Below are 27,208 nucleotides of genomic sequence, written 5' to 3' on the forward strand. Positions count from 1 at the left end.
GTGGTAATGAATTATAGAGAAGTCTACTACTCACCCCGCTGCCCAAGTCGGAAGCAGATTAAGGGTCCTGTGGTAAGGGCTGTAGGAGGGCTCTGTCTTTTCTTAGGGTATTAAAATACATGTGCTAGTCTGCTATTGTTTGTGCTTACCATTTGTTTCTCCTCCTATACTTGATTTATAGAAGAATTAGGGAGATGGCATGGAAAAGAAACACACTGAACTTTGGGTAAAGTTAACAGTGGCTTCAAAATAACAATTTCCAAAAAAGCACCCTCTTCCCAGTACAGAGCAGAACAAGTCTTGGTTGTCTCAACATTTTTTACTCATCATTAATGACAGTGAATTTTATATGACCACTTTAAGGAGAGACAAGTTTATAATAACAATCCTCAAGAAACTTGGTTTCCTCTCACCTTTCCCTCTGGCCACAGGGTGTTCATTATAACAAACCTAAGATGACAGTAGGTGTTTTCCCACAAGAGTAATGGCAGGGCTCTGACGAGAGTATTGCTGAATCTTCAAGGAAGACCCACAGAAGATTGAAGTCAGTGAGTGAACTGAAAGTAGTTTCATACTTAGAACTTCTTTATAAACCCTTCTTCTAGTTTGAATGCACTTTTATGCTGGCTGAAAGGTAGCAAATACTTGCTTACATCATCTGTCACAAAAAGGATTTCAATATTGTTAAGTCTGATCACATTTAAGCAAAATTTTTTAAAAAGGTATTAAAACATGCTGACCCTTTAAAAAATATGCTCAAATAAAGAGATGTGGATGTACTAAAAAAAAATTTTTTTAAATGATGTGGTCATAATAAAAAAAGGAACACATTTATACATAGGATTTTATTTTGCACTGCTGTAACAATTTCATTATAGACCAAGGGAGGAAAAAAAAAGGATAAAACCACCACACTGAGTAAATTACTAAAGCTTTTCTGCTTTTGACAGGATTTTCCATCTGGTAGATTTACTGTCATATCCCCCTTCAAAACAGACAAGATGCTTACCATATTTTAAAGATTATAGGTTGCCACTGAAAGAAAAATTTTACACAGTCACTGTACATCAAGGTTGAAAAACTGTCCTGCATGAAAAATATACTTAGAAATCATGTGAATAAAAGCAAAAGAAAACATTATTGTGTTAAAGGAAAGATTAAAGTCCTCATAATGTGCCATCTAAATGTGGACATTCATTCTTCTTGGAGTCGCTTAGGTGTAGGGAGTTCTTGCTTCTGCCCATTTCACTCATTATACTGTGTTTGTACCCAACAGTATTCATTAAGGCAAACAAATCCTTTTCTGAAGAGGTCTTAAAGAAACTGTGGACATATAGCAAACTTTTGGCATTAAAACAGGTTAACACATACATAGCCTTTAGTAATGTACATTAAGCATATTTTCTTGGACTAGTGACAAGAAAAGATGAACATGCTTGTTAACAATGTCAAAAAGTTTAAAATTCAGTGTCCAAGCAATTCCTAACAATGCTTCTGTAGCTTTAAGCTCTAAACAGTATAGAATTTATGCAAATGCATTAAAGAATTCAAGCTTGGCAAAGTACACCCAAGCAGGTTAAACTGTATATACAGAAAGTAAATGATAAATACAGAATTAAAAGAGTCCTTCTGGTTTTCCTTACAGCCTTGAAAATTGACAAACTTTTTGAGGACAGTTCTAGAATATTAAACATTAGGTCACCACAGGTGTGAAACCTAACCACACAAACTGATTTAAAATACTCAAGATGACTTTGTAGTGTTTAATACAGTTCAGTTCGTAGGTAAGGGCACAAGACAACATTTAACAAAAATAATCACATCAATTGACCTAGAAATCAAATGCAAATAGATATGAATACAATCTCCAAAATCTGTCTTTTTTAAGTGAACATTAACCATTTATTCAAAGTTATACAAGAATTTGAAGGATTAAAGTCTCCTGTGACATAAAGCCATTTCAAATAGCTTCATGTCTCAGCTGAGCAGGAGGAGAGAGTGAAAGAGGAAGTGAGGAGCCGCATTTGGGCAGCGACACAGTAAAAACGGACTCAACAGCAGCCTCCCCCGGCCTGCTGTCCTCCCTGATTGCCTGCGTGTGTGGCGTTAGTAGCAGCGTGCTGAGGGCCAATTTTAATGCCGTTTGCCTGAAAGAGAAAGGGTAAAGGGATAAAAAATGTCAACGGGCCCCAACCAGATAGTAGAGTTTAACTAAATTTAAAGAACTCTATTGAATTCTAAATGACATAATTTCTCCACAAATGACTGGGGGAAAAAAAGACATTAAGCGGATTTTTGCCGCCATTACAACAGTATCTCTGAGGGGGATGTTCCTTCCTTTTGAAAATAATACTGTGGAAATCTTTCTGAAAAGAATCCTTTATCCTCCCAGGTACTTGTGAGTAGACAGAACCCGAAGTGCCGCTTGGCGGGGTGTTCCCAGAATGGAGACGCTGTTTAAAACGATTACTGCAAGTCATCTTTAAAGGGTAAAAATACGCACAGCCCTGTACTGCTCTAAGATGACGTCCAAGCTTTTCTCTAGACGGCGTTTCTGCCCCATGTTGAATCAGCTGCGCGGGCTAAGGGCATATGAGTGTTCTGTGTCATCAATAATTTCTATGATCCCCAAAGACGTGGCAGCTTGCCAAGAACCCACACACAGAGTAGTTCTTTCATTCATCAAACTCACACTTCTGTCTCAGCCCTCACTCCCTCAAGTGGATTTTTACCTACAAACACAACACTTGGAGAAAAGTAATACAGTAGCTTCAGAAATTAAGCTCTGAAGGAAACTTTCCGTCACAGTAAATCTCAGCTTTATAGTGCTTGGCAGTTGCTCTGCCCCGGTAGTAGCCTGGGGGTTTCTGGCACTCGCTCAGTATTGACAGCAGCTGATGTGGTTTCTTCTCGCTCTTTTGACTCCTCTTTAATAAAAAGCATGCCCTATGGCTCATTGGTTTTGCCCCCTCTGGGCTGGTAGCAACTTCTTGAGGAATCAAGGAGTCAGACTTGGCACAGGGCCAAATAAATCGCACGGCCTGTTGGCTCCTGACAGCACATTACACTCGAAGAGTCCCTGCGCACAGCAAAGCAGTCAGCTACTATATGAAACCAGACAGAAACAGTGAGTGTTCCCTTTTAAACGGAGGCCCAATTACTGTTGCAGTTATCTGGCATTAGTCTCTGACTGCTGTCTTTAAAGTAACTCCAAATCTGCCGCACAGAAGCCTAGAAGATAGGATTTAGGAAATATAATACCTCCAAATTAAAAGAAACAAGAAAATCAAGTACTTTTTGGAAACCTCAGGTAGACCGTTGTCTGTTTTAGCAAGGAATATTGAGACCTATAGGGAAGAGCCTTATGTATGTACAGGCCAGGTGCCACATACGCAATAAAGGATTCCTAACACCGTGCTTTCCTAATTGCAACTGTGGGAGGGATAAGGGTTTTTCTCTTGGGAGCACCAAGTCTCAATATGGAATGGCAAAAATATTTATGTCAAAGTAACTAATCTACCATATACCCACATAAACGTTCTGAAATAAATAAGTGCATAGTGGGGAGTTAGGTCAGAAGGATAACCTTTGGTAAACACTGAATTATATGCTTCAAAGCTTTACATTTCATCCTAATCATATTCGTCAAATAATTTTACAAAGAAGACAAAACCAAAAACAATGCCAATTGCCAATTACATATATTAGTCTCCTGAAAACATGCTATGCTATACTGGGAGTCATTTCCAAATTGGGTATTTCCTCTTTCATGCTAGATAACAGAGAGAGCCTCTTGCATTAGTAACATAGTACGTGCATTTACACACTAGAAAATTATTCCCCAAAGCAGAGGACACCATATGGACACATGGATGAAAGTGGGTTTTCTTCTCTCTTTGGAGGGTTTATCTTTTTTTTGCAGTGTGTGCAATAAATGGTCACTTATTTTTAATCCATTTTCACAAAGTGATGCCCTACTAGAACATAAACATTTACCTACTATAGAACACAGAACAAATCTTTAGTTAGAGGATTATAAACTAATAATGTGTTAACGGGCCTCACAGACCCATTTTTATGAATTTCAAAAAATCTAAACTCCTAAATCCATGTCATAATTAAAATTCAACTCTAAATTAACATTAGCCAATAATATTTATTTATACATATATATATATGTATATATACCTCATTATTAATGTCAAAGACTCCTTCTTGGATTTTCTCATAAATTTCTTTTGCTGTATTAATAAATGCCTGAAATATAAAGTAGAGAAATTGATTCAAATTATTTAAAATCACAATAGTAAAAGAACATTATGTAAAAACTCTAGAATTTCCTTATGTTCCATGGAAGAAAATCAACCAATGTAATACAGCATGTTAATTAATAAAGGACAAAAACGATATGATCACTTCAATAGAGGCAGAAGAAGCATTTAACAAAATCCAACAACCTTTCATGATAAGAACACTCAACAAGATAGGATTAGGAGGGGACTTGCTCAACAGCATCTATGAAAAACTCACAGCTATCATCATACCAAGTGGTGAAGATCGAAAGCTTCCTTAAAGATCAAGAACAAGGCAAGGATGTATACGAATGTTCATTATCAGCAGCAATAGCCAAAAAGTGGAAACAACACAAATGTTAATCTACTGATGAGTAAAAAGCAAAAGGTGTTATAACCTTACAATGCAATATTACTCAGCCATAAAAAAAAAAATGAAGTACTCATTCATACTACAATGTGGATGAATCTTGAAAACATTATGCTAAAAGAAACCAGATGTAAAAAACCACACATAGCATGATTCCATTTATTGAAATGTCCAGAAGAGGTCAATCCATAGAAAGAAAGAGATTACTGGTTGTCAAGGATTAGGGAAACCGGGAGTGACTGATAATGCGGTATGGGGTTTCTTTTGAGGTGATAAAAATGTTCCGGAGTCAGATATTGGTGATGGTTGCACAACTCTGTGAATATACTAAAACCTACTGACGTGAAAGAAATTAAAAAAAAAAACAACAAAAAAACCCTACTGACGTGTATTCTTTAAAATAAGGGTAAATTTTGTGGCATATGAAATATATCCCAAAAGAAAAATTCATCACTGGAGGGGGCAGGATAAGAAAAAAGATGTCAGTTCGATACATTGCATGAACTTCCATGCTGAAACGAGGTTACTCTTAGAGACCACTGTTCCATACACGATCCTTTTCACCAGGGCAATGTATTACTTAATATACAGTTTAAGAGGGAAAGAATCAAAAGATGCTTATGATAAAGAGATAAAAAGCAGCTCAACTTTTATGCTGTGTTGAAGTTTCACCCTTTTCCCATGTAGCATCCTACTAAATTGACCAAAAAAAAAAAAAAAAATCATTGTTAAAACACTGACCAAATTAAGCCTCTAAACACCAAATGAATCCACAAGGATTCTGTATGTAAAACAGTAAGCTATTAGAGGGCACCTGGCTCAGTCAGGAGAGCATGTGACTCTTGATCTTGGGTTTGTGAGGTCTAGCCCCACGGTGATGGTAAAGATTACTAAAAACACAAATAAATACAAATAAATATTGAGATGTTTTATACGAATAGTGCCAGTGCTACCAAAGGTATTCATAAACTCGTGTTCTAAACTATCCCATCTGAGAGAGCACAGATAACAGCATTCATTTTCTAAGTTAGGTCCCCTTCAGCAAGCGTTCTCTGAAATTCATAAAACAAGGCAATTCTCCGCTAGCACGGCCACAGATTTAAGTCCAAATTTAAAAAGTAAACAGGTTCATGGAAAGGAACCAATCCTACTTTTCATCTTTTCCACACTGGAAACATTTCATGGCTGAACTTGCCACCGGAGCTTTTGTTTCCTAATTAACAGGACTGATATGTTTTCACCTTTAAAGGCCTTACAGCTCCCCAGAGTAATCAATCTACCGCAGCTCAATTACTGCACCAAGAACACACCAGTCGGCAGCAAAGACGCAAGTGACTGCGGCAGGGGCGCGGAGATATGAATATGCATAAACTCTAAGTGGCTGATCGAATCATCAGAGAGGGTCATGAGAATTTGCAGCAAAATAATGAGAAGAATTAATCACTGCAGATTCACAAGGCACTTAGGAAGCGAGTGCGCTTTTCGTGTGCGCTGGAGTTACAGTGAAGGAGAAACTGGCTTCCAGCCAACTCTGAATTGATTCACATTCTTTAAAATTGAAGTTACCCTTATAAATAAGGGAAAACTTAACTTTATTTCCAATAATATGTCAATTACGGTTGATGGTCTCAGAAACCGGGCTAACTAAATATTGAAGTCAACAGATTCATAAATTCACAGGGCTTGAAATCCTTAAAGGGGCCCCTGCATGTATACATCTCCCTAGAACATCAGACAGAACTACAAGAGCCCATAAAGGAGTTACAACTTCATATAAACAAGTTTATTTTTTTTTTAATTTTATTTATTTGACAGTGAGAAAGACAGAGAGGATAAGCAGGGGGAGCGGCAGGCAGGCAGGCAGAGAGGGAAAAGCAGGCTCCCCGCTGAGCAGGGAGCTGATGCGGAGCTCAATCCAGGGACTCCAGGATCATGACCTGAGCTGAAGGTAGATGCTTAATCACTGAGCCACCCAGGCGCCCCTAAACAAGAGTTTGTTTTATAAAAGACACTAAATGTGCCAATTTATGTAAAAAATGGACATTTTTGCCAATCTGTTGATGAATCATTTTAAACTGGCTCAAGAAAGCCATGCGATATTAAGATTTTTGTCACTACTAATTTTGTAGTACTGAATAGTACTTAATATTTAAGTACCTTTAAGAACAGTTGTACTCAATGGACTTAAGATGTATTTTATATCTGGGGTGCCTGGGTGGCTCAGTCGTTAAGCATCTGCCTTCGGCTCAGGTCATGATCCCAGGGTCCTAGGATAGAGGCCCATATCAGGCTCCCTGCTCCTCGGGAAGCCTGCTTCTCCCTCTCCCACTCCCCCTGCTTGTGTTCCCTCTCTGGCTGTCTCTCTCTCTGTCATATAAATAAATTTAAAAATCTTACAAAAAATGTATTTTATATCAGAATGACACGCAATTAATTTCATCACAAGTTAAAATATATACAAATAGTTATATTTCCTTTCATAATTCTCATCATCTCAATGAAATAGTCTTTTTTTTTTTTTTAATTTATTTGTCAGAGAGAGAGAGCACACAGGCAGGCAGAGAGGCAGGCAGAGGCAGAGGGAGAAGCAGGCGCCCCACGGAGCAAGGAGCCCGACACGGGGCTCGATCCCAGGACCCCGAGATCATGACCTGAGCTGAAGGCAGAGGCCCAACCTACTGAGCCACCCAGGCGCCCCATGAAATAGTCTTTGGACAATGCTACATTTACTTGCCTTCCAACTCATGATTATATACTGAAAATACTGAAATAAAATATCTTCCACTCCACTGGGCATATTAAAAAGATAATAGTATATAAATGGGTTGTTTTGTTTACATGATGGCAAAATTAATATTTAATATGTATTATTAAATGATTTATTATCAATCTTAATGAGTCCTTAAAGGCCGATGTGACAAATGCAGACATTAGTTCACATATTTTAAAAGCCCGTGGCTATCGACTGAAACTGTTGAATCCCCAAATACAATGAACATTAAACAAATACTTTTAAGGCTTATTAGAGATGAAATGAAACTTCTAAGAGAAGAGCCTTGGGTGTTAGAAACAGTATCTGTCCCTCAGAGCTGCAAGCATTTTAAGAACTCAGAAGGATAGAGATACCTCTTACAATAACTGGCTAGAATTTTAATTGCTCATTTCACTCTAGTCACTAAAAAGCAATCCCCACAAATATTTTTCAAGGTTGCAATGTAACAATGTGAAACACCTCTAGAACACTGACAGCAATGAAGAAATGAGCAACAATTTAACTAGATACTACAAAGCCTTTACACTAAAGCTCTCCTGTTTTCATAGGACAGTCTTAACTTGAAATTCCTTCCAGTTCTAAATGTAATTTTAACCAGTTTCACTTCTATTTCCCAGGCTATAGAAATAATTTCTGAGGAGGGGGCAGGATAAAGAAAAGGGGAAGCACACCTGGGTGGCTCTTACGGTTAAAGCATTTGCCTTCGGCTCAGGTCATGATCCCAGAATCCTGAGACTGAGTCCTACATCGGGCTCTCTGCTCAGCAGGGGAGCCTGCTTCTCCCTCTGCCTGCCATCCCCCAACTGGTGCTCTCTCTGACAAATAAATAAATAAATAAAATCTTAGGGGGGGGAAAAAAAAAAAGAAAAGGGAAGCGTGTTTGTGAGTGGTAGGCGGGGATGAACCCAAGCAGTATTAGGGGCAGAGGCAATGGGGGAGCCTGCATTCGGCAGCAGGTGTGGGGACAGCAAACTTGGGGACATCTCACAGCTCCTCATGGCAGAGTACAAGTGCCAATGACGATGGTCCATGTCATTAAGGAGAGAGGCTGCAACCTGGCAAATTAATCTATCTGGAACACTTATTTATTATCAGAAAAATGAAGCAAGTTAATGGCACACCTACAGAAAATTTTTAGCATTAGTTAGTGAAATACTGTCAAAGCACGACAACCTAAAGATCACTCTTTTTCTCCACATAAGTCAGAACTGTAAGCAAGAACACTGTACGCTTCTATATTCCACAAATACAATCAAATCAGAGTATTAATAGGTTATAGAATAGGAAAAAACATTTGCTGAGAAACCGATGTTGGGAGATTTCATTATTCGCACTGTGGAACAAACAGTATCTAGGCAGATCCACAATTATGAAGTAGAAACAGATTTCCGTGTAGCCAACTTAATTTGTGAGCCTCTTGCTTTCCCATGCAGGACTGCACTCCAGGATCGGAGAGGCCTGACTCTCTCTTCATTTTACCATTAGCTCTCCCCTTTGCCCTACTTTGATTAACTGCCATGGTCAGTTCTTTACCTTCATTAGCCATTAACTGCCTTCCACCTCAGACACTAATCTTTCAGCCCCTGGCACTAATAATACCTAAATTTAAGTCCATTTTCAGCAACTTCCCTAGCAAAAATTAAAATAAACATAACCACAAAATGCATCATAATTCTAAGATATATTCAACACACTAGTTGATGCATATCCTGCCACGTGTCATTCACCCAGGGGCATCTGTTAAATTGTTACCTTAGACTCAGTACTTCCCTAGGTCCTATGGAAGATACAGGGAAGAGGAGGATAGAGTTCCTATGGTTGCTGAACTGAAACAATTCAGCTGGGAGAATCTAAGAACAAGGGCTTAAATCTCTGTTGAAGATGAAGGAAAAAGACACTTTCTGCACTGAGAGAGGGAGAATGTGTGCAGGGCAGGACTGAGGGAGGTCTCTAGATGGAGGCCAAGGACATCATACGCTTAAAGGGCCTTCCTTCACAGCCAATGAGAAAGAAGAGAGGCAGAGGGGAACACAGAACAATGTTTCATTTTTATTATGGTTTAACAGTTTTTAAAGCAAAATACTGAAGATTGTCTACAATAAAGTAAAAGATTTAAGTTATTTCTTTATGTCACATGCTGCCATCTGGTGGCAAGAGAAAAACTATACCATCTGATAGGTAAGAATTCAAAACAAATCAAAGTATCTTAAGTTTCACTGAAACATCTTGAACAGGGGTATGCCAGGCTGGCTCAGTTGGTAGAGCATGTGACTCCTGATCAGAAGGTTGTGAGTTCAAGCCCCATGCTGGGTGCAGAGACTGCATAAAATAAGTCTTTAAATAAATAAAAATCTTAGATGACAGCAAAGTATGCTGTGCAATCAGTTGATTCTTCAGTTTTTTTCTTAGAACTGGGAAATGTGAGGTAACTAAAATGTTTAGTTTTCTTCTCAATTCCTAATCAATGCTATGAACATTACAGGTGTCCATGTGATGATGCTAATAATAACCAATATTTACTAAGTACTCAATAATGGGTGGGTCACTATGCTAAGTAATTTGCACAGGTTTTCATTATTTCTGAAAGAAATTCAAAATACGTGTAAAAATAAGGAAATTAACTTCAATTTGCTTTCATCTGCTTCCAAGAAGATCTGTGGGATGGCATTCTCCCTATACGATTAGTAGAATGGCCAAGGGTAGAGCTCTAGAACCAGACCATCTAGGTTCTAACTCTAGCACCACCTCTTACTAGATGTGTTGCTTTGGACGCACTGCTTATCGTCTCTGTAGCATGAGGATACTGATATTAATGCCTACTTCACAGAATCGTTGGGAGGATGAACGTGTAGAGCACTGAGAATGGTGCTTGGCAAGTAGTAAGCACTCATGGTTTGTTAGCCTTCAGCATCATAAATGTGTGAGTGCGATGATGTGTGGGGAGCAAAAGAGTAGAAGGTACACATGTGAAATGGGAATGTGTTCTGAAACACAGCAGAGTAAAGGAGAGAAAATAGTGATCAAGATCAAGGGGCACCTGGGTGGCTCAGCTGGTTAAGTGTCTGCCTTCAGCTCAGGTCATGATCCCTGAGTCCCGGGATAGAGCCCCTCGCTGGGCTCCCTGCTCAGCGGGGAGTCTGTATCTCCCTCTGCTACTCATCCTGCTTGTGCTGTCTTTCACTCTCCCTCTCAAATAAAATTTAAAAAAAAAAAAATGGTAAAAAAATGGTTATCTCTATTCTTCAGTGAATTAAAGCATCTTGATTTTTAAAAAATGAACATTAAAAAAATAAATTAACAACATACAACATGTACAGTGAGCCCTGAAAATAAAATACAGTAAGGTAAGGCTTAAATGTTATGCAAAGACAGGGAAGTCTTGTGAAAGGAACATCAGACTAGAACTCAAGATTAGGCAGTTTAAACACAAACTCCTTCAAATTCTGTGGCTTTAAAATGTTCTGAGTCTATCTGATTTAGTTTCAGTAAGAAACTAAAGATACATACAACATCCAATACAATAAACAGCTTTCAAATTGTATTTCATGGACATCTTATAGGGGATGAGGGAGAAGCAGGGAGAGCCCAGTGAAAGGAGAATGAAACTCCTCTTTCCCCCTCATCTTCATGGCATCCCACTCTGCTTTTCTTTCATATGGCTTCCTGTGTTTCATTAGAAGAGAGAGGTCCACTGCTAAATCTGGTCTATAGTAACTCTCACTTTATAGACAGGACTGAGCTGCAGAAGGAGAAATGATCTGTCCAAGACCACACACAGCTGCAGCAGAAGCAAGAGCAGCAGGACTGACATTCTGCCACATTGGCCTTCCCTTTATCAGGATCACTTATCTTTAACGCAACTCAAAGGAATTTTCTTTTCTTTTATGTGTTCATTTTATTTTATGAAAAATTTATAAGGATGCAAGGCTGGCAACAGGGAGACCAGTAGAGAGTCTAAAACAATAATCCAGATAAGAAATGAAGGCCCGACCAATTAACCGTGGCAATAAGAATGGAAAGCAAGATCAAACTTAATATCTACTTTGGAGAAATTAACAGGACTTGGTAAATAACAGGGAAAGAATGGTGAGGTATTTAAGGGTGACTCCACTTTTGGCTAAAATGCCTGACATGGAAAGGTATGCTATGAATTGAGATAAATAAAATAGGAGGGGCACCTGGGTGGCTCAGTCAGTTAAGCGTCCAACTCTTTGCTTTCGGCTCAGGCCATGATCTCAGGATTGTGAGATCGAGCCCTGTGTTGGACTCCATGGTCAGTGGGGAGTATGACTCTCTCTCTTCCTCTTCCCCTCCCTCTGCTAGTACTTGCTCTCTAAAACAAACCAACAAATCTTTAAGAAAAATAAAAAGGAAAAAAAATCAGGTTTCAAGGAGAGAATGAAGAGTTTATTTTAGACACATGGAATTCTAATGCTTATGTCAGATACAAGTGGAAAGTCTTGGTAGCTGGTGATCTAGATAATTGTGTGCTTATATGACTATGCACTATAAGTGCATGAGTATGTCAGTGTGTGAAATGCACATATCAGCAGGAATTTCTCCAGGAATGTTTAGCTCCCTTAGTTCAGTAGAGAAAGCGGATGCAAATTTCAAAGTTAGTTTGGCTTGGATGATCCAAGTTCTGCTGGGTGATGGCCAAGTAAGGAGTGGAGAAACTGATGATGGTCAGCAAAATCTTCCTATTAGGCGCTAAGTATTTATTAAACACTCCTCCAAGGATGCTGGAAACCTGATAAAGACAGGTCAAATTTCCAGTGAAAAAGTTGTGTGGTACCCTTGACACTGAGAACAGGGTTAAGGGACAAGAAAGCTTCAGTTTATACCACATTCCAGCTTTACAGAAATATCTGTTCCACCACTTATAATACAGCCCAAGGCAAGTAAGATGTTCTCTCAACACAAATTAAATTTGGAGGTACTGGGACAGGACAGAAACATTAGCAAGGGGCCTTGAAATTGGGTGTTTTTGGTTACGCAAGTCATGTGTTTTCCCTAGACATAGAAATTCACCTATCCTGTCAGATGGCTTGGCAAGCTATTGCAATCTGTCTTAGGGCTAGCTAGTTGACTATGCTTTCAGCTATTATCTTGGCTATATCTATCATTTATTTATTTATTTATTTATGCTTAGATTTTGAGACAGAAAGAGCATGAGAGAGAGTATGAGAGAGAGGCGCACGTGCATGAGCACACAAGGGAGACGGGTGAAAGGAGAAACAGACTCCCCGCCAAGCAGGGAGCCTGATGTGGGACGTCATCCCAGGACCCCAGAATCGTAAGCTGAGCTGAAGGCAGACGATTAACTGAGTCAACCAGGCGCCCTTGGTTCTATCTTTCAGTACTTTAGCAGCTAAGCCCGGAACTGTCAGCCTTGATTTTTCAATAGTTTAAGATATTTTATTTAAAGATTTTTTTTTAAGTTTCTTTATTTATTTAATTCATCTCTACAGCCAACATGGGGCTCGAACACATGACTCCAAGATGAAGACTCAGTCACATGCTCTTCCAATTGAGCCAGCCAGGTGCCCCTCAAGATTTTAAGCAATCTCTACACCCAGCATGGAGCTCAAATTCACAACCCCGAGTTCAAGAGTCGAGTGCTCCACTGACTGAGCCAGGCAGGCACCCCAAGAGTTTAAGACTTTTTAAAAGATATTTTAAATTACTAGACTTTTGCCTCAACATTGTTTGATGTTTATATATTTTTCTGGTTTCCCTTAAGTAAAACTGATGCACACAGAGAAAAATAACCCATCAAATGGCTAAGAGAGTGAGAATATCTGATAAGGAGACAACTGTCAAACAAATGGCAAGTTTAATCACGATTCACACCACAATCATCTTTAGTCCCCAGAGAGAATATAGTACTATGAATTTTGGTAATGTACAACTCTGAGAAAATGGAATTTTCTCAGGAAGAAAGACAGGGAAGGACACAGACACACACACACCACCTTTATATATATATTTATATAATTTATATATAAATATATATTAAATATGTAAATATATATTAAACATATATTTATATATAAATTAAATAAATAAATATAAATAAAACTATACACACACACAGTTACATATATAATTATAATACAATAATACATCACTTCTGAGGCATTTTGAAATCTTTATGAAGTTAGCATGAGGCTTTTGGGAAGGGGTATTTTTCCTAGCCTGCTGTAATCTCTGTGACATTTATTCCTGGGTCTAAAAAAAAAAATCTTTTCAAACTACCAAGACCCTAGGAAGCTACTGAAAGAAGTTCCTATCAAAGGAGAAGGCAATTTGTTCTGGGATTTCAAAAATCTCATGGGTTTTAGAATGCTTAGAGCAAAAAAAGTTTAAGACAGAATTCCATCTGCACATTAACAAGTGGGACCAAAGCATAAAAGATTAAGATTGAAGGAAAAAGGACAAGGTTGAAGTAATTAAATAAATACTTCACCGTCCAAACATTTATTATCTACTCTACAGGGGAGAAACTGTGCTAGGTGCTGGGAATACAGAGATGAAAAGATAGTCTGTGTTTTCAGGGAATGCTGCCCTTATGTTGAACCAACATGAGAAACAACCATCATGATAGAGTGCTAAGATAAATTCATGCTCAGGAAGATACAGGAATGAACACAGAGAAAAGAGCACAGAATTGCTGACTATATATGCATGTGCCTGGTGGCTGGTGGTTGAGGGGGCAGGGAAGGTGTGTTGTATGTCATGGCATTCCAAGAGAAGGCATGAGACTTTGTTATATCCTTGAAGGATCAGGTAGGAAGGAAGGGCATCTCAAGGGTAGAGAACACTTTCTGTGGAAGCAGGCTGAGAGAGTACCACCCAGCTGGTGAGCTCTTAGTAGAATACAGAGAACACACTGTATGGAGCTGGCCAATAAAGGGACTTGTCTTCCAAGCTAATGAGTTTGATTCTGAAGCTGTGGGGAGCCCACTACACATCGGTTTAGTAAAACTGGGGAGTGACATTCAATTTTCATTTTTCTGAACATCTCAGAGGCAACAATGTAGAGGATTGAAAAATTAAGACAGGGAATCCAATAGCAATGAGAGAAGAGAGCAACTTGGGAAGATATTTCACAGGTAGAAATAACAAGACACAAGTGGAAAGCAATATATATTCACTGAATAAATGACTATATGTAGGGTCAGGGGAAAAGAAACACTTTAAGACATAGGCTATTGAAGATTCAAATACCCAAAGGAACTGGTTCAGGCAAGAACAGGGAAGTATTTGTTAGAACAGGCAATTAGGAGGTCCAGAGTAACCTTGGCCATGGCAGAGGAAGTCGACCTGTGAACTGAGGTGTGAAAAAGAATGAGGAAATGGAGATGGAGTTTACAAGAAGATAGAAGAGAACATATCCAGAACTGGGAATGACAGGTTTTTGTTTCTAAAATGATTGAAACTTGATTATTTAATTATATGCTGAGAGCCAAGAATCACTAGAGAAGGAGAGGATGAAATCGTTTGAAGGAATGTTTCTAAGGAACAGAAAAAGAGAGTAGACCTCAAGTTTCTTCCGTTAGCTAGCAGAGCTGAAGGAACTCCACAGTCTCTGCCCTCCTCAGAGCCCGGCCCTAGGAGCAGCAGCATCTATAACACTAGACAGCAGGTTCCAAATGCAGGCTTTCAGGCCACACCCCAGACCTACGAAATCAGAATCTGCATTTTTAACAGGATTCCTAGGTGATCTGAGCACACATTAATGTTTAAGAAGCACAGCTTTAAATACAACTGATTTGGGGGGGGGGGATTGTTTATATTATTTATTTTTAAAGTAAGCTCTCCATCCAATGTGGGGCTCCAGCCCACATTTTTGACCCCAAGATCAAAAGTCATATTCTCCATTGACAGAGCCAGCCAGGTCCAGTCATTTTTCAGATATTACATATCCCCTACCTCAATTCCATTTTTGGGGGGGAAAAAGGTTAAATCACACTGGGAAATCTCTGGGTTAAATAAAAAGTGAACAAGCTTCTTAACAGGGGTTCCTCAGAAACTAATAAACTACTGGGAATTCTGGTTTTCTACAAGGGGGATACATACCAGCTCCTCCTAAACACGTTTGATCATGGAACCTTATGCAGAGGTGATAATTTTATTCTATTATTTTATTTTAAAGATTTATTTATTTATTTGACAGAGAGAGAGATCACAAATAGGCACAGAGGCAGGCAGAGAGAGGGGGAGAAGCAGGCTCCTGCCGAGGAGAGGCTCTGATGCAGGGCTCGATCCCAGGACCCTGGGATCATGACCTGAGCCGGAGGCAGAGGCTCAACCCACTGAGCCACCCAGGCAACCCCCCTATTATTTAATTTTTTAAAAAGATTTTATTTAAGAGAGAGAGAGCACAAGCAGGGGAAGTGACAGAGGGAGAAGGAGAAGCAGACTCTCTGCTGAGCAGGGAGCCTAACGAAGCACCCGATCCCAGGGTCCTGGGGATCAAGACCCCAGCTGAAGGCAGACACTTGACCAATTGAGCCACCCAGGCACCTCTAGAGGTGATCATTTTAATTAATGCTCCTTAAAGAAGGATCGAATAGTATTTACTACTGCTATTCTCTACTGTGTGGCGCAGCGGAAAGGGGATAACGTATGTGAAAGAACTCTGACAACATGCCATACAAATATACAACTGCATTGTTTCAGGTACTTGGCATGTTTTAATCACCTGAAAATTCTTCTGAAATACACTTTTCACTTATGAGACACTCTTCTAAATGCTGACACCACACATGTGGAACCAACATCACTGGATTCCAGTGACAGAAGGAGTTTCCTGTAATCTTCATACCAACTCCTCAGTTTGTCACAGGGTAGACGACAGAGGCCAGATTTTCCTGGGACACTGCAGAGTAGGACACTCAACAAAGCTGTGGTTCTAGAATGAACTGCCAGCCGGTAGCAGCTGAGGAGGTGTTTCCCTGAGGAGCCAGACAGTTACCAGGTACACATGGTATCTTGGGTGTCCTCAATAACCTTCAGGTCTCGGTTGAAAACAGAAGCCAAAACTAATATTCAAAAATATTTACTGCTGGTCACATAGCTGATTCTTATTTTCTTATCAGCAAAATCTTTAGTAAAATGGAAGTCAAGGGGATTTTTTTTTTTGTCAGAAATAGAGACTAAACTCATTTTCCTAAAAAAAATCCTAAAATGGATTTCCTAAAAATCCATTTCCTAAAATTTCCTAAAAAATATCATTTTCCTCATTTCACTATAAATGCTCTGTATACTCAGCATAAATATTACTTGAATAAATGATAGGCAACTAAATGGGTTTTCCCCTCCACATGCTAGGAACTCAAATGTATGAGTATAGCATCCAAATATCATATTTTAAAAAATCAGTACTAGAAACTGAAAATCCAGAGTTAGGCTCTGGTCTCCTATTACTGTGGAAATACTATACAGACAAGACTATTTTGGTTGAATTTGGCTTTCTGATTTCACTGACATTTAGGAGATGAATTCTGGGGTGTATTTCTACTATCACAGATACGGGTGTATTTCCTCAGTGAATAACAAAAAGGCTAAATGATAATAGCACACCTAGAACTATTACAAGTTGTGTAAGAGTGACTAAAATCCACTTCACAGGAAGAATGAATTCCCTTCTTATAATCTGTAATTCAGAAATTATAACATAGTTTAGAAACCAATATACTTAAACATAATATTTGTATACTATAGCAGTTTGCTAATAGAGGGGGTTTTACATGGAAAAGCTTTCTATGTTTGTGTATAGCTAATGTTTATATGTGTGTGGTATTAATCTTATATGACTTTATAAACAGTAGATCTTAGTCTGAAGAATTCTTACCTTCGTAAGTCATTTCTAGTTTAGGCAGACTAAGGTATTTTATTTTTATGCTCTCTAAAAAATCTGAAAAATAATCTTTTTTGAGCAGGGGAGGGGCAGAGGGAAAGGGAGAGAGAACCCCAAGCAGGCTCATGTCCGGAATGGAGCCTGATGTGACACTCAATCTCACGACCCTGAGATCATGACCAGAGCCAAAATCAAGTCAGATGCTTAACTGAGTGAGTGAGTCAGCCAGGTGCCCTCCCCACCCCAAATATTGGAAAGTACAGTCTTGGTGTCATTTTAGATTTAAGATCCCAGTTGAACAGCAGCATAAATTTGGGCAAGAGCAAAACAACTGGAATAGGAGAGGGCAGAGTTAAGGAAAATAAAAAGTTCGAGGTATTGAAGTAGAGCAGTGCTGAATGATGGTGTTAGTAGTGGCTGACGTGGAAGGAGGTCAGGAGGGATTAGGGATAGAATGAACCTGGATCCAGGTATCAAATCATCAGGAAGATGCTGAAAACAGCTGAGGACTCACAGGTCAGAGACAGCCCACCAAACAGAAGCAGGAGTGGTGTCACTTAATAAGAGCACTCTGTCCTCACTTTCTCCCTGATCGTCATTGAACTAAAACACTTTTTAAAGAAGATTTTATTTACTTATTTTAGAGCGAGCGAGCATGTTCATGGGGGGATGGGGAGCTGAGGGAAAGGGAGAGAATCTCAAGCAGAGTCTGCACTGAGCTTGAAGCCTGATGCCTTGATCTCACCACCCTGAGATCATGACCTGAGTTGACATCGAGTGTCAGATGCTCAAATCAACTGAGCCATGCAGGCGGCTATGAAATAAAGCATTTTTAAAAAACAATTTTATTTATTTGGGAGAGAAAGAGAGAGAGAGAACACGAGCGAGTGAGAAAAAGCATGTGCTGGGGAGAGGGATGGGCAGAAGAACAAGCAGAATCCCCAAGCCGGCAGCCCACTTTGGGGCTTGATTCCATGGTCCTGGGATCATGACCTGAGCTGAAGGCAGATGCTTAACTGACGGAGGCACCCGGGCACCCCTAAATAAAGCATTTTTAAGATCATCATACACCATCCCACGTACTTCTAAATGAATAAAGAGGACGCGTGTATGACACAGAGCTCTTGGTGCTTCACTGATTTTAACTGTATCCTATGACTCTGGCTCAGTGTTTTTCAACCTCAATACTACTGATATTTATACCACGTAATTCTTTGTTGTGGGCTATCCTATGCATTTTTCTCTAACGCCAATTTGGCTGTTCTTCCCCTCAAAGATCTCTCATGGATGAAATCATTAAACAGAATAGTAAATCAACAGAGCCACAGATTAATAGTAAACTTACTTTCAGCAACAACTCAACTAAGGTCGGAAAAATGCTGTCATCTCATGCTGCAAATTAACCAATCTCTTCCAGGGAAGTACAAGAGTTAAAAATGTCATGGTCTCTACTTGCATTATAGTAATTAGATCTTGACTAAAATATAAAAATAGATTACAGCATAAGAGCAAAAGGCAACAGGTCTGGTTACAAACAGAAAGGAATCATCATACTACCAGGTTTAACCTTAATAAATAACAATGTAGTTTTAAATTTTTAAAAAAATTTTTCTTATTTTTTCTAAAAGATTTTATTTATTTATTTGACAGAGGGATAGACACACACAGTGAGACAGGGAACATAAGCAGGGGGAGTGGGAGAGGGAGAAGCAGGCTCCCCGCTGAAAAGGAAGCTTGATGTGGGGCTCGATGTCAGTACCCTGGGATCATGACCTGAGCCGAATGCGAACGCTTAACAGACTGGGCCACCCAGATGCCCCTAAGTTTAAATTTCTAAAAGAACTTTTAGTCAAATGGTCCATGATTAGGACACTGGCTCTATATAAATCTCTCTATCTTTTAACATAGAGTAGTCCACCTTATCCGCGGTTCTGCTTTCCATGGTTTCTATTATCCTTGGTCAACCATGTTCCAGAAACAGATGATCCTCCTTTTGATGTACAATCAGTTCAAGAGCGGCCTAATGCTATATCACAATGCCTATGTCACGCCCCTCACTTCATCTTATAACACAGACAATGTACCAGCTCACATCATCACCAAGGTGAGTACAGCATAGGACGACGTTTTTAGAAACCATATTCACAAAACTTTTATTGTGGTATATTGTTATAATTGCTCTATCAATTAAATTATTGTTATTAACCTCTTACTGTGCCTAATTTATGAATTAAACTTTCACCAGTGTATATGTGTAGAAACACATATATGTTAAATGTGTTATATATATAGTGTTTTATATATAGTTCCATATAGGGTTTGGTGCCACCTGCAGTTTCAGACATCCACCGTGGGTCCTGGAACGTATCCCCCCATAGATAAGGAGAAACTACTGTAATTCTCTTTTATTTTATATTTAAAAAAATGGCCTTTAAGAGAGTTGTCTTTCAATGCAGGGGTTTCCCAAGTTCCTCTCTATGTATTACAGTCCAGGACTGGCTAGGAATTGAGTAACTCTCAATAGATTACAGAAAGGGGATAATGGGAGTGGCTCAGTCTGTTGAGTGTCCAAGTTTTCATTTCAGCTCAGGTCATGATCTCAGGGTCATGGGATCAACCCCTATGCTGGGCTCTGTGCTCCATGTGGAGTTCGCCTTAGATTCCCTCTCCCCACCTTCTGCCCCTCCTATTAGCGCATGCATGTACGCACATACGCACATGCACTCTCTCTCTCAAATAAATTTTAAAAAAGTAAGAGGGGAGATAATGATCTTCTGTGAGCTGCCCAAAAATCAACTACCACTCTCAATGGGTGAGTAGGATGTGTCATTGAGATAGCTATCTTACTCTTTTAACTCCTAACATCGTCCACTCTTCCAGAAATGGGTCCTCCAAGGTTAAGCAGTAAGCTGACAATAATTATCTGCCTGAGTTCAGAGCCTAAGGTTCCACCCACTGTCCTGAACTGCCTCTCCCACAGAGGATGGCAATGATAAGACACAGTACTTAGAACAAATTTCCCTGAAATTCATTCCTGTGTGCTCCAATGCCAAGTCTAAGCCACTAAGAACCTACAGACCCTGTAAAACTAGCATATTTATCTCCCATGTTTCATCATGATTCCTCTTTGGATTTAATTCTAGCAGGCTAATTCTTTCTGAAATCCTGGAGATCATATATTGCAATTTTATGAGCTGTATACTTTCCAACTGAGGTATGGGCTCTCCTGCCACAGGCACTGGTGCCAAGTACCTATCCCAAGGCAGATGCCTGATGAATGCTTAGCTCTCCTCCTTCCCTCTCCTCAAAGCAGAAACAACACCTCTTAGTCTTTTCTGACCTCAAAGAAAGAAACCAGTACTTGCTTTTCAACATCAATTGAATGAAATAAAAAGGATGCCATTCATACTTGATTATCAGATATTATAAAGGAATTACTGTTAAGTTTGCTACTAAGTTTGCTACATATAATAATGGTATTATTATGTGTTTTTTAAATTATTGTCACTGAAATATTTATCGGTAAAATATTTCTGGAATTTCCTTAAAAACAGAGGACATAATAAAAAAAACTATCAAAATGTCAAAATGGTGATAACTTCTGAAGCCAGATGATGGGTATATGGGTTTACTTTTTTAAGTGGGGACAATGGTTTAAATTGATTTAAAATAGTGCCATCAACCTCACTGTGAGCTGAGCAAAATGCTTTAATACAGGTGATGTAGAAAAATAAACTAATGGATAAATGTATACTGTCATTGAAATACTCATTACTTAATGATGTATTTAATCAGGTTTTAAAGTCTGACATGCACAAAGGGTCATGAATGATCTTGTTTGTTTTAAAAATACTTGGTTATTGGGGCGCCTGGGTGGCTCAGTGGGTTAAAGCCTCTGCCTTCGGCTCGAGTCATGATCCCAGGGTCCTGGGATCGAGCCCCGCATCGGGCTCTCTGCTCAGCGGTGAGCCTGCTTCCTCCTCTCTCTCTGCCTGCCTCTCTGTGATCTCCATCTGTCAAATGAGTAAATAGAGTCTTAAAAAAAAAAACCAAAAACTCGGTTATTTATTAAAGTGCAAGACATCTTAACGTTTAGCCCAATTTTGGAGTTCTTCCCTCGATTACTTCGCCCCATGTAAAATTCATTATTATCTTCTGACCAGGTCTTCCTTATTCTATGTAGCTCAGGGGTCTCTTTCATGAACACTAGTATAATTTCTTCTTACTTCTGAACAATCTTACTAAGAAAGCCTATGTATGCATAATAAAAATCTGAACAGTAACTTCATTGTTAGGCATAAGCTAAAACACATAATATTCAGCATAGAAGAACTTGGTTGTTGTAAAAAAAAAATTGCTCTGTGCAAAAATGTGAGAGAGTTCCCAAGGAGCCATACTTAAAAGAATTTTTTCTTTTTAAAGATTTTATTTAGGGGGACGCCTGGGTGTTTCAGTCGTTGAACGTCTGCCTTCAGCTCGGGTCATGGTCCCAGGGTCCTGGGATCGAGCCCCGCATCGGGCTCCCTGCTCCACGGGAGGCCTGCTTCCCCCTCTCCTATTCCCTCTGCTGTGTTCCCTCTCTCTCTGTGTCTCTGCCAAATGGATAAATAAAATCTTAAAAAAAAAAAAAAAAGATTTTATTTAGGGACACCTGGGTGGCTCAGTTGGTTAAGCGGCTGCCTTCAGCTCAGGTCATGATCCCAGCGTCCTGGGATGGAGTCCCACATCGGGCTCCTTGCTCAGCAGGGAGCCTGCTTCTCCTTCTGCCTCTGCCTGCTACTCTGTCTGTGCTCACTCTCTCTGACAAATAAATAAATAAACCCTTTAAAAAAATATATAAAGATTTTATTTATTTATTTGACAGAGTGAAAGACAGAGCGAGAGCAGGAACACAGCAGAGGGAGTGGGAGAGGGAAAGCATGCTTCCTACCAGGCAGGGAGCCCAATGCAGGGCTTGATCTCAGGACCCTGGGATCATGACCTGAGCTCAAGGCAGATGCTTGACCATCTGAAACACCCAGGTGCCCCCTTAAATTATTAACTTAATAATTTGAAAAAGAAATTGTATTCTTTATAAATTCAAAAAAAATCACTTAAGCTTTTGTAACTATGCTCCTCCATATTCTCACATTTGTATTTTCTTGTAATACAATTGTGAGGCTTCTTAATCTTTATTTAAAAAAAAATTGTCACTGTGATCTTTAAGAACAGGTTAACTTTAATTAAAGTTGTTTGTATGTGGTTATTATTATTGTGTTTTGATAAAACTTTCTGAAGTAATCATAGATTCACATGCATGTTTAAGAGATAATACAAAGAGATCTTGTGTAACCTTTACCTGGTTTCCTCTAGTGGTAGAATCTTGGAAACGTATAGGACACTGTTAGGGCACTGATATAATCAAAATGTTGATAAGTGATACAGAACATTTCCATTATTATAAGGATCCTTCGTGTTGGTCTTTTTTGTAAACATATCCACTTTCCTTCCACCCTGACACCCCCTCTTAAACCTGGCTGTGACTAATCTGTTCTCCATTTCTCTAATTTTGTCATTTAAAGGAAGTAATATAAATAGAACAATACGGTATGCAATCTTTTGGGATTGACTTAATTCACTAAGCATAGTTTTCTGGAGACTCATCTAGGTTGTGCATATATCAATAGTTCATCCTTTTTTTTTTTTTTTTTTTAGATTTTATTTATCTGACAGAGCAAGCACAAGCAGACGGAGTGGGAGAGGCAGAAGCAGGCCCCCAGCTGAGCAGAGTGTCCAATGTGGGACTTGATCCCAGTACCCTGGGATCATGACCTGAGCCAAAGGCAAATGCTTAACCATCTGAGCCACCCAGGTCCCCTAGTTTTTTATTTATTTATTTATTTTTTACTTTTTACTGTTGAGTAGTATTCTGTCGTGTGGATGTACTATTATTACTTCGTCTAATCATTCATCTGTTAAAGGACATCCAGGTTGTTTTCAGTGTTTGGCCATATTGTGAATAAAGATGCAATGAACATCTGTGTACTGGTTTCTGGAAATCTTCATTTTTTTGGGATAAATGCTCAGAGGAACAACTGCTAGATAGCATGGTAGTTGAATGTCTAGTTTCTTTTCTTTTCTTTCTTTTCCCTCCCTCACTTCCTTCCTTTCCTCCTTCCACATTTTATTTATTTTTTATTACGTAAACTCTACCCCCAATGTGGGGCTTGAACTCATGGGCCTGAAGTCAAGAGTTGCATGATCTACTGACTGAACCAGTCAGGCATCCCTGAAACGTAGTTTTTAAAGAAACTGTCAAACTTTCTAGAGTGGCCCTTTCATTTTACATTCCCACCAGCAATGTATGAGTGATCTAGTTTCTCCATATCCTTGTCAGCATTTGGTGTTGTCACTTTAAATTTTGGCCATTCTGATGGATGTATAGTGATAATTCATGGAAGTCTTAAGTTGCATTTCCCTAACAGCTGGTTGATGTTGAGTATTTTTTCAAGTGCTTATTTGCTTATATATCCTTTTTGATGAAATCTCTGGTCATGTCTTTTGCCCGTTTCCTAAATGGATTGATTTCTTCTTTAAACTATTGAGTTTTGAGAGTTTTTTATTCTAGATACTAGTCCTTTGTTGGTATTTGGTTTACAAGTGTTTTCTCCCAGTCTGCAGTCTTTCATTTTCATCTTTTTACCAGGATCATTCACAGAGCACAAGTTTTAAAAAGCAAACATCAATTTTTCCTTTTATGGATCATGATCCATAAGCATAAGTGCTTTTATTGACATGCATGTCTATCACGATAGCCTGAAGATTTTCTCTCTTTCCCCCCCTAAAATATAAATAGCTAAATGTTTTACTTTTAACTCCAGGATCTGTTTTGGGTTAGTTTTTGTATAAGGTGTGAGACTTGGGTTAATTTACTTGTCTAGGAACATCCAATTGCTAGAGCATTTACTGAAATGGCTATCTTCCTCTGTGAGCTATTTCTGCACCTCTATTATATCATTAGGGCATATCTGTATGGGTCTATTTATTGTTTCTCTATTCAGTTCCACTGCTGTATGTATCTATTCCTTTACCAGTATCACGCAGTCTATGTGAAGCCTTCAAATCAAAGAACGATTCCCCTACTTTATTCTTTTTCAAAATGGCTTTAGTTATTCTAGGACCTTTGCCCCTCCATCTATAATTTATAATAATATTGTCAAATATCTATCAAAAAATCTTACTGGAACTTTGATAGGTATTGGATTAAACCTCTGGATCAATCTGTGAAGTGACATCTTTACTAGGTTGAGTACTCCAAACAATGAACATAGTATGTTTCCTCATTTATTTGTATTTTTCTTTCTTTCATCAGCATTTTGCAGTTTTTAGCATATATGTCCTGTTCTGTACATGTTATTTTTAGATTTAAACCTAGGTATTTTTCTTTTTGTGTAATCATAGATGGTACTGTATTTTAAATTTTGGTGTTCACTGCTATATATAGAAATACAATAGTTTTCTTTTAAAAAGTAAGCTCTATGCCCAACATGTGGCTCGAACTCACAACCCTGAGTTCATCAGTCACATGCTCTACCGACTGAGCACCATAAATATAAGAGATTTTTTGTATATTTGTCTTGTATCCTGTAATTTTCTTGAACTCACTCATTAACTAGTCTGCGTATGTGTATGTGTGTGTGTGTGTGTGTGTAAATTCCTTGGGTTTTCCTAGAGATAATCATGTCAGTCATGTCAGCTACAAATAAAAAGTTTTATTTCTTCCTTTCTGAGCTGTCTGCCTTTATTTCCCTTTCCGGCTTTACTGCACTAACTAGAACTTCCACCAATATCTTCAATAATAGTGAGAGCAGACATCCTCACCTTGTTCCTGATCTAAGGGCTGAAAGATTTAGCCTTTCATCATATGTATAATGTTAGCTGTGGTTTTGTAGATGCTTTTTAATGAGCTGAGGAAGTATTCTTCAATTCCTTTTTTTTTTTTTAAGTTTTAAAACATGTGGGTATTGAATTTTGTCAAATCCTTTTTCTGCACTGACCAATCTTGACAGAGGTCTGTCAGTTTTAATGACCTTGAAAAGAAGTTTTTCATTCATTATCTCTATCATAATTTACCTGTTTTCAATTTCACTGATTTTTGCTCTTACCTTTATTATTTCCTTTCTTCTATTTGCTTTGGGTTCCTGAGGTGGAAGCTAAGATTCTTGAGACGACTTTTGTTCTATTGTATGCCTTTAATGCTATATACTTCCTTATCTGTACTGAAGTACCCATTACCTATAATTTCTGATATGTTATAGTTTCATTTTCATTCAGTTCAACGTATTTTTAAGTTTCCTTTAAGACGTCCACTAGACACAGATTATTTAGAAGTGTGTTGTTTAGTTTCCAAGTCTTTGGAGATTTTTTTCCAGTTATTGCTTACTGATAACCAGATTAATAGAACTCAAAGGAAAAACAGACAAATCCATAATCATAATTGGAGGCTATTATTGATTTCTAGTTTAATTCCACTGTTTGGTTTATTTCCAGTTTTCTACTGGGCTTTGCTTCACATATCTTGCATCTCTATTTTTTGATATATATGCATTTAGGATTGCCAGGTCTTCCCAGCAGACTCCTACATAATGTCCCACTCTGTCTCTGACAATTTTCTTTGCTTGTAAGTCTATTTTATTTTATATAAATAAAGTCACTCTTGCTTTCTTCTGATTAATGTTTATATGATGTATCTTTTCCAATAATTTAATTTTCAACTTGCCTGTATCATTATATTTGAAGTGAATTTCTTACAGATACCCATATAGTTGGGTCATGTTCTTAATCCTCTCTGCCATTTTTTTTATTCATATATTTAGATCATGTATATTTCATGTCATTTTTGCAATGTGAGGGCTTAAGTCTGCCATTTCGTTTTCTATGGCTGATTTTGGTTTTCTTTTTCCTACCTTTCTGAGGGTTAATTTGAACCTTTTTAAAAATTCCATACTGATTTACCTATCGTTTACTAGTCTATCTCTTTGTATATTCTTTGGTAGTTATTCCAGGTATTGTATTTATATACACATATATAACTTATCAGAGTCTACTAGTGTTGTCATTTTACCAAATCAGGTGAAGTATAGTACCCTTAGCTCCCCTGATGGCCCTTTCTTCACCATGGTTTATGGAATTTCCTATATATACACCAAGAACACCCTAGACATTATTGTTCTGCTTCATTTGTCAAACATCATTTGTAAGACTTATAAGTTTTAAGAGAAGTCTATTGTAATTATCCATACTTTTTGTTACCAGTGTTCCTTCAAAGATTCTTTCTTTTATCATTTCATTTGTTAGATAACTTCCATTAGCCACTGTTTTGTAGATCTGCTATTAATAAGTTCTTAGCTTTCTTTCACCCTGATAATGTCTTTATTTTTCTTCATTCTTGAAAGTATTTTTGCCAGTTCTAGCATCCTAAAAATTATTCTCTTTCAGTTCCTGAAACTACTGTGTATTTCTTTGACCTCCACTGTTTCTGATGAGAAATCTGCTGTCATTTGAATTGGTAAGTTGCTTCTTACTGCTGTTGTAATTTTTCGTCTTTAGCTTTCAGAGATTTGACCGTTGACAGAAATTTGGCACGGTGTGGATTTGTCTGGATTTATCCTGTCTGGAGTTAGCTCAGCCTCTTAAATCTAGGTTTATGTCTTCTGCCACATTTGGCAAATTATTGGTCATTATTTGAGTACTTTCAGAGCCATCTTCCTTCTGCTTTCCTTCTAGGAATCTGATAACACAATGTTAGAGTTTGTGTTATGGTTTCACAGGTCCCTGAGGCACTGCTCATTTTTTTTTCCAGTCTGTTTTCTCTCTCTAGTATAGACTGAGTAATTTCTATTTTTCTATCATCCAGTTCACTATTTCTT

At 38.4% G+C, this 27,208-nt stretch overlaps 1 protein-coding gene across 1 annotated transcript in view; it reads right to left on the bottom strand.

The window, feature by feature from the left end:
* Positions 1-826: 826 nt before the first annotated feature.
* Positions 827-27,208, bottom strand: part of RAB2A (RAB2A, member RAS oncogene family) — a 90,285-nt gene continuing 63,903 nt past the window's right edge. The window contains exons 7-8 of the mRNA XM_080800810.1: positions 4,189-4,257; positions 827-2,147 (exon numbers count right to left, since the gene is read on the bottom strand). Coding sequence (XP_080656936.1) covers positions 2,052-2,147; positions 4,189-4,257 — 165 coding nt within the window. The 3' untranslated portion in view covers positions 827-2,051. The remainder of the gene's footprint in view (positions 2,148-4,188; positions 4,258-27,208) is intronic.

This window comes from Martes martes (assembly GCF_963455335.1).
Source record: "Martes martes genome assembly, chromosome: 4".
Classification (NCBI taxonomy): Eukaryota; Metazoa; Chordata; class Mammalia; order Carnivora; family Mustelidae; genus Martes; species Martes martes.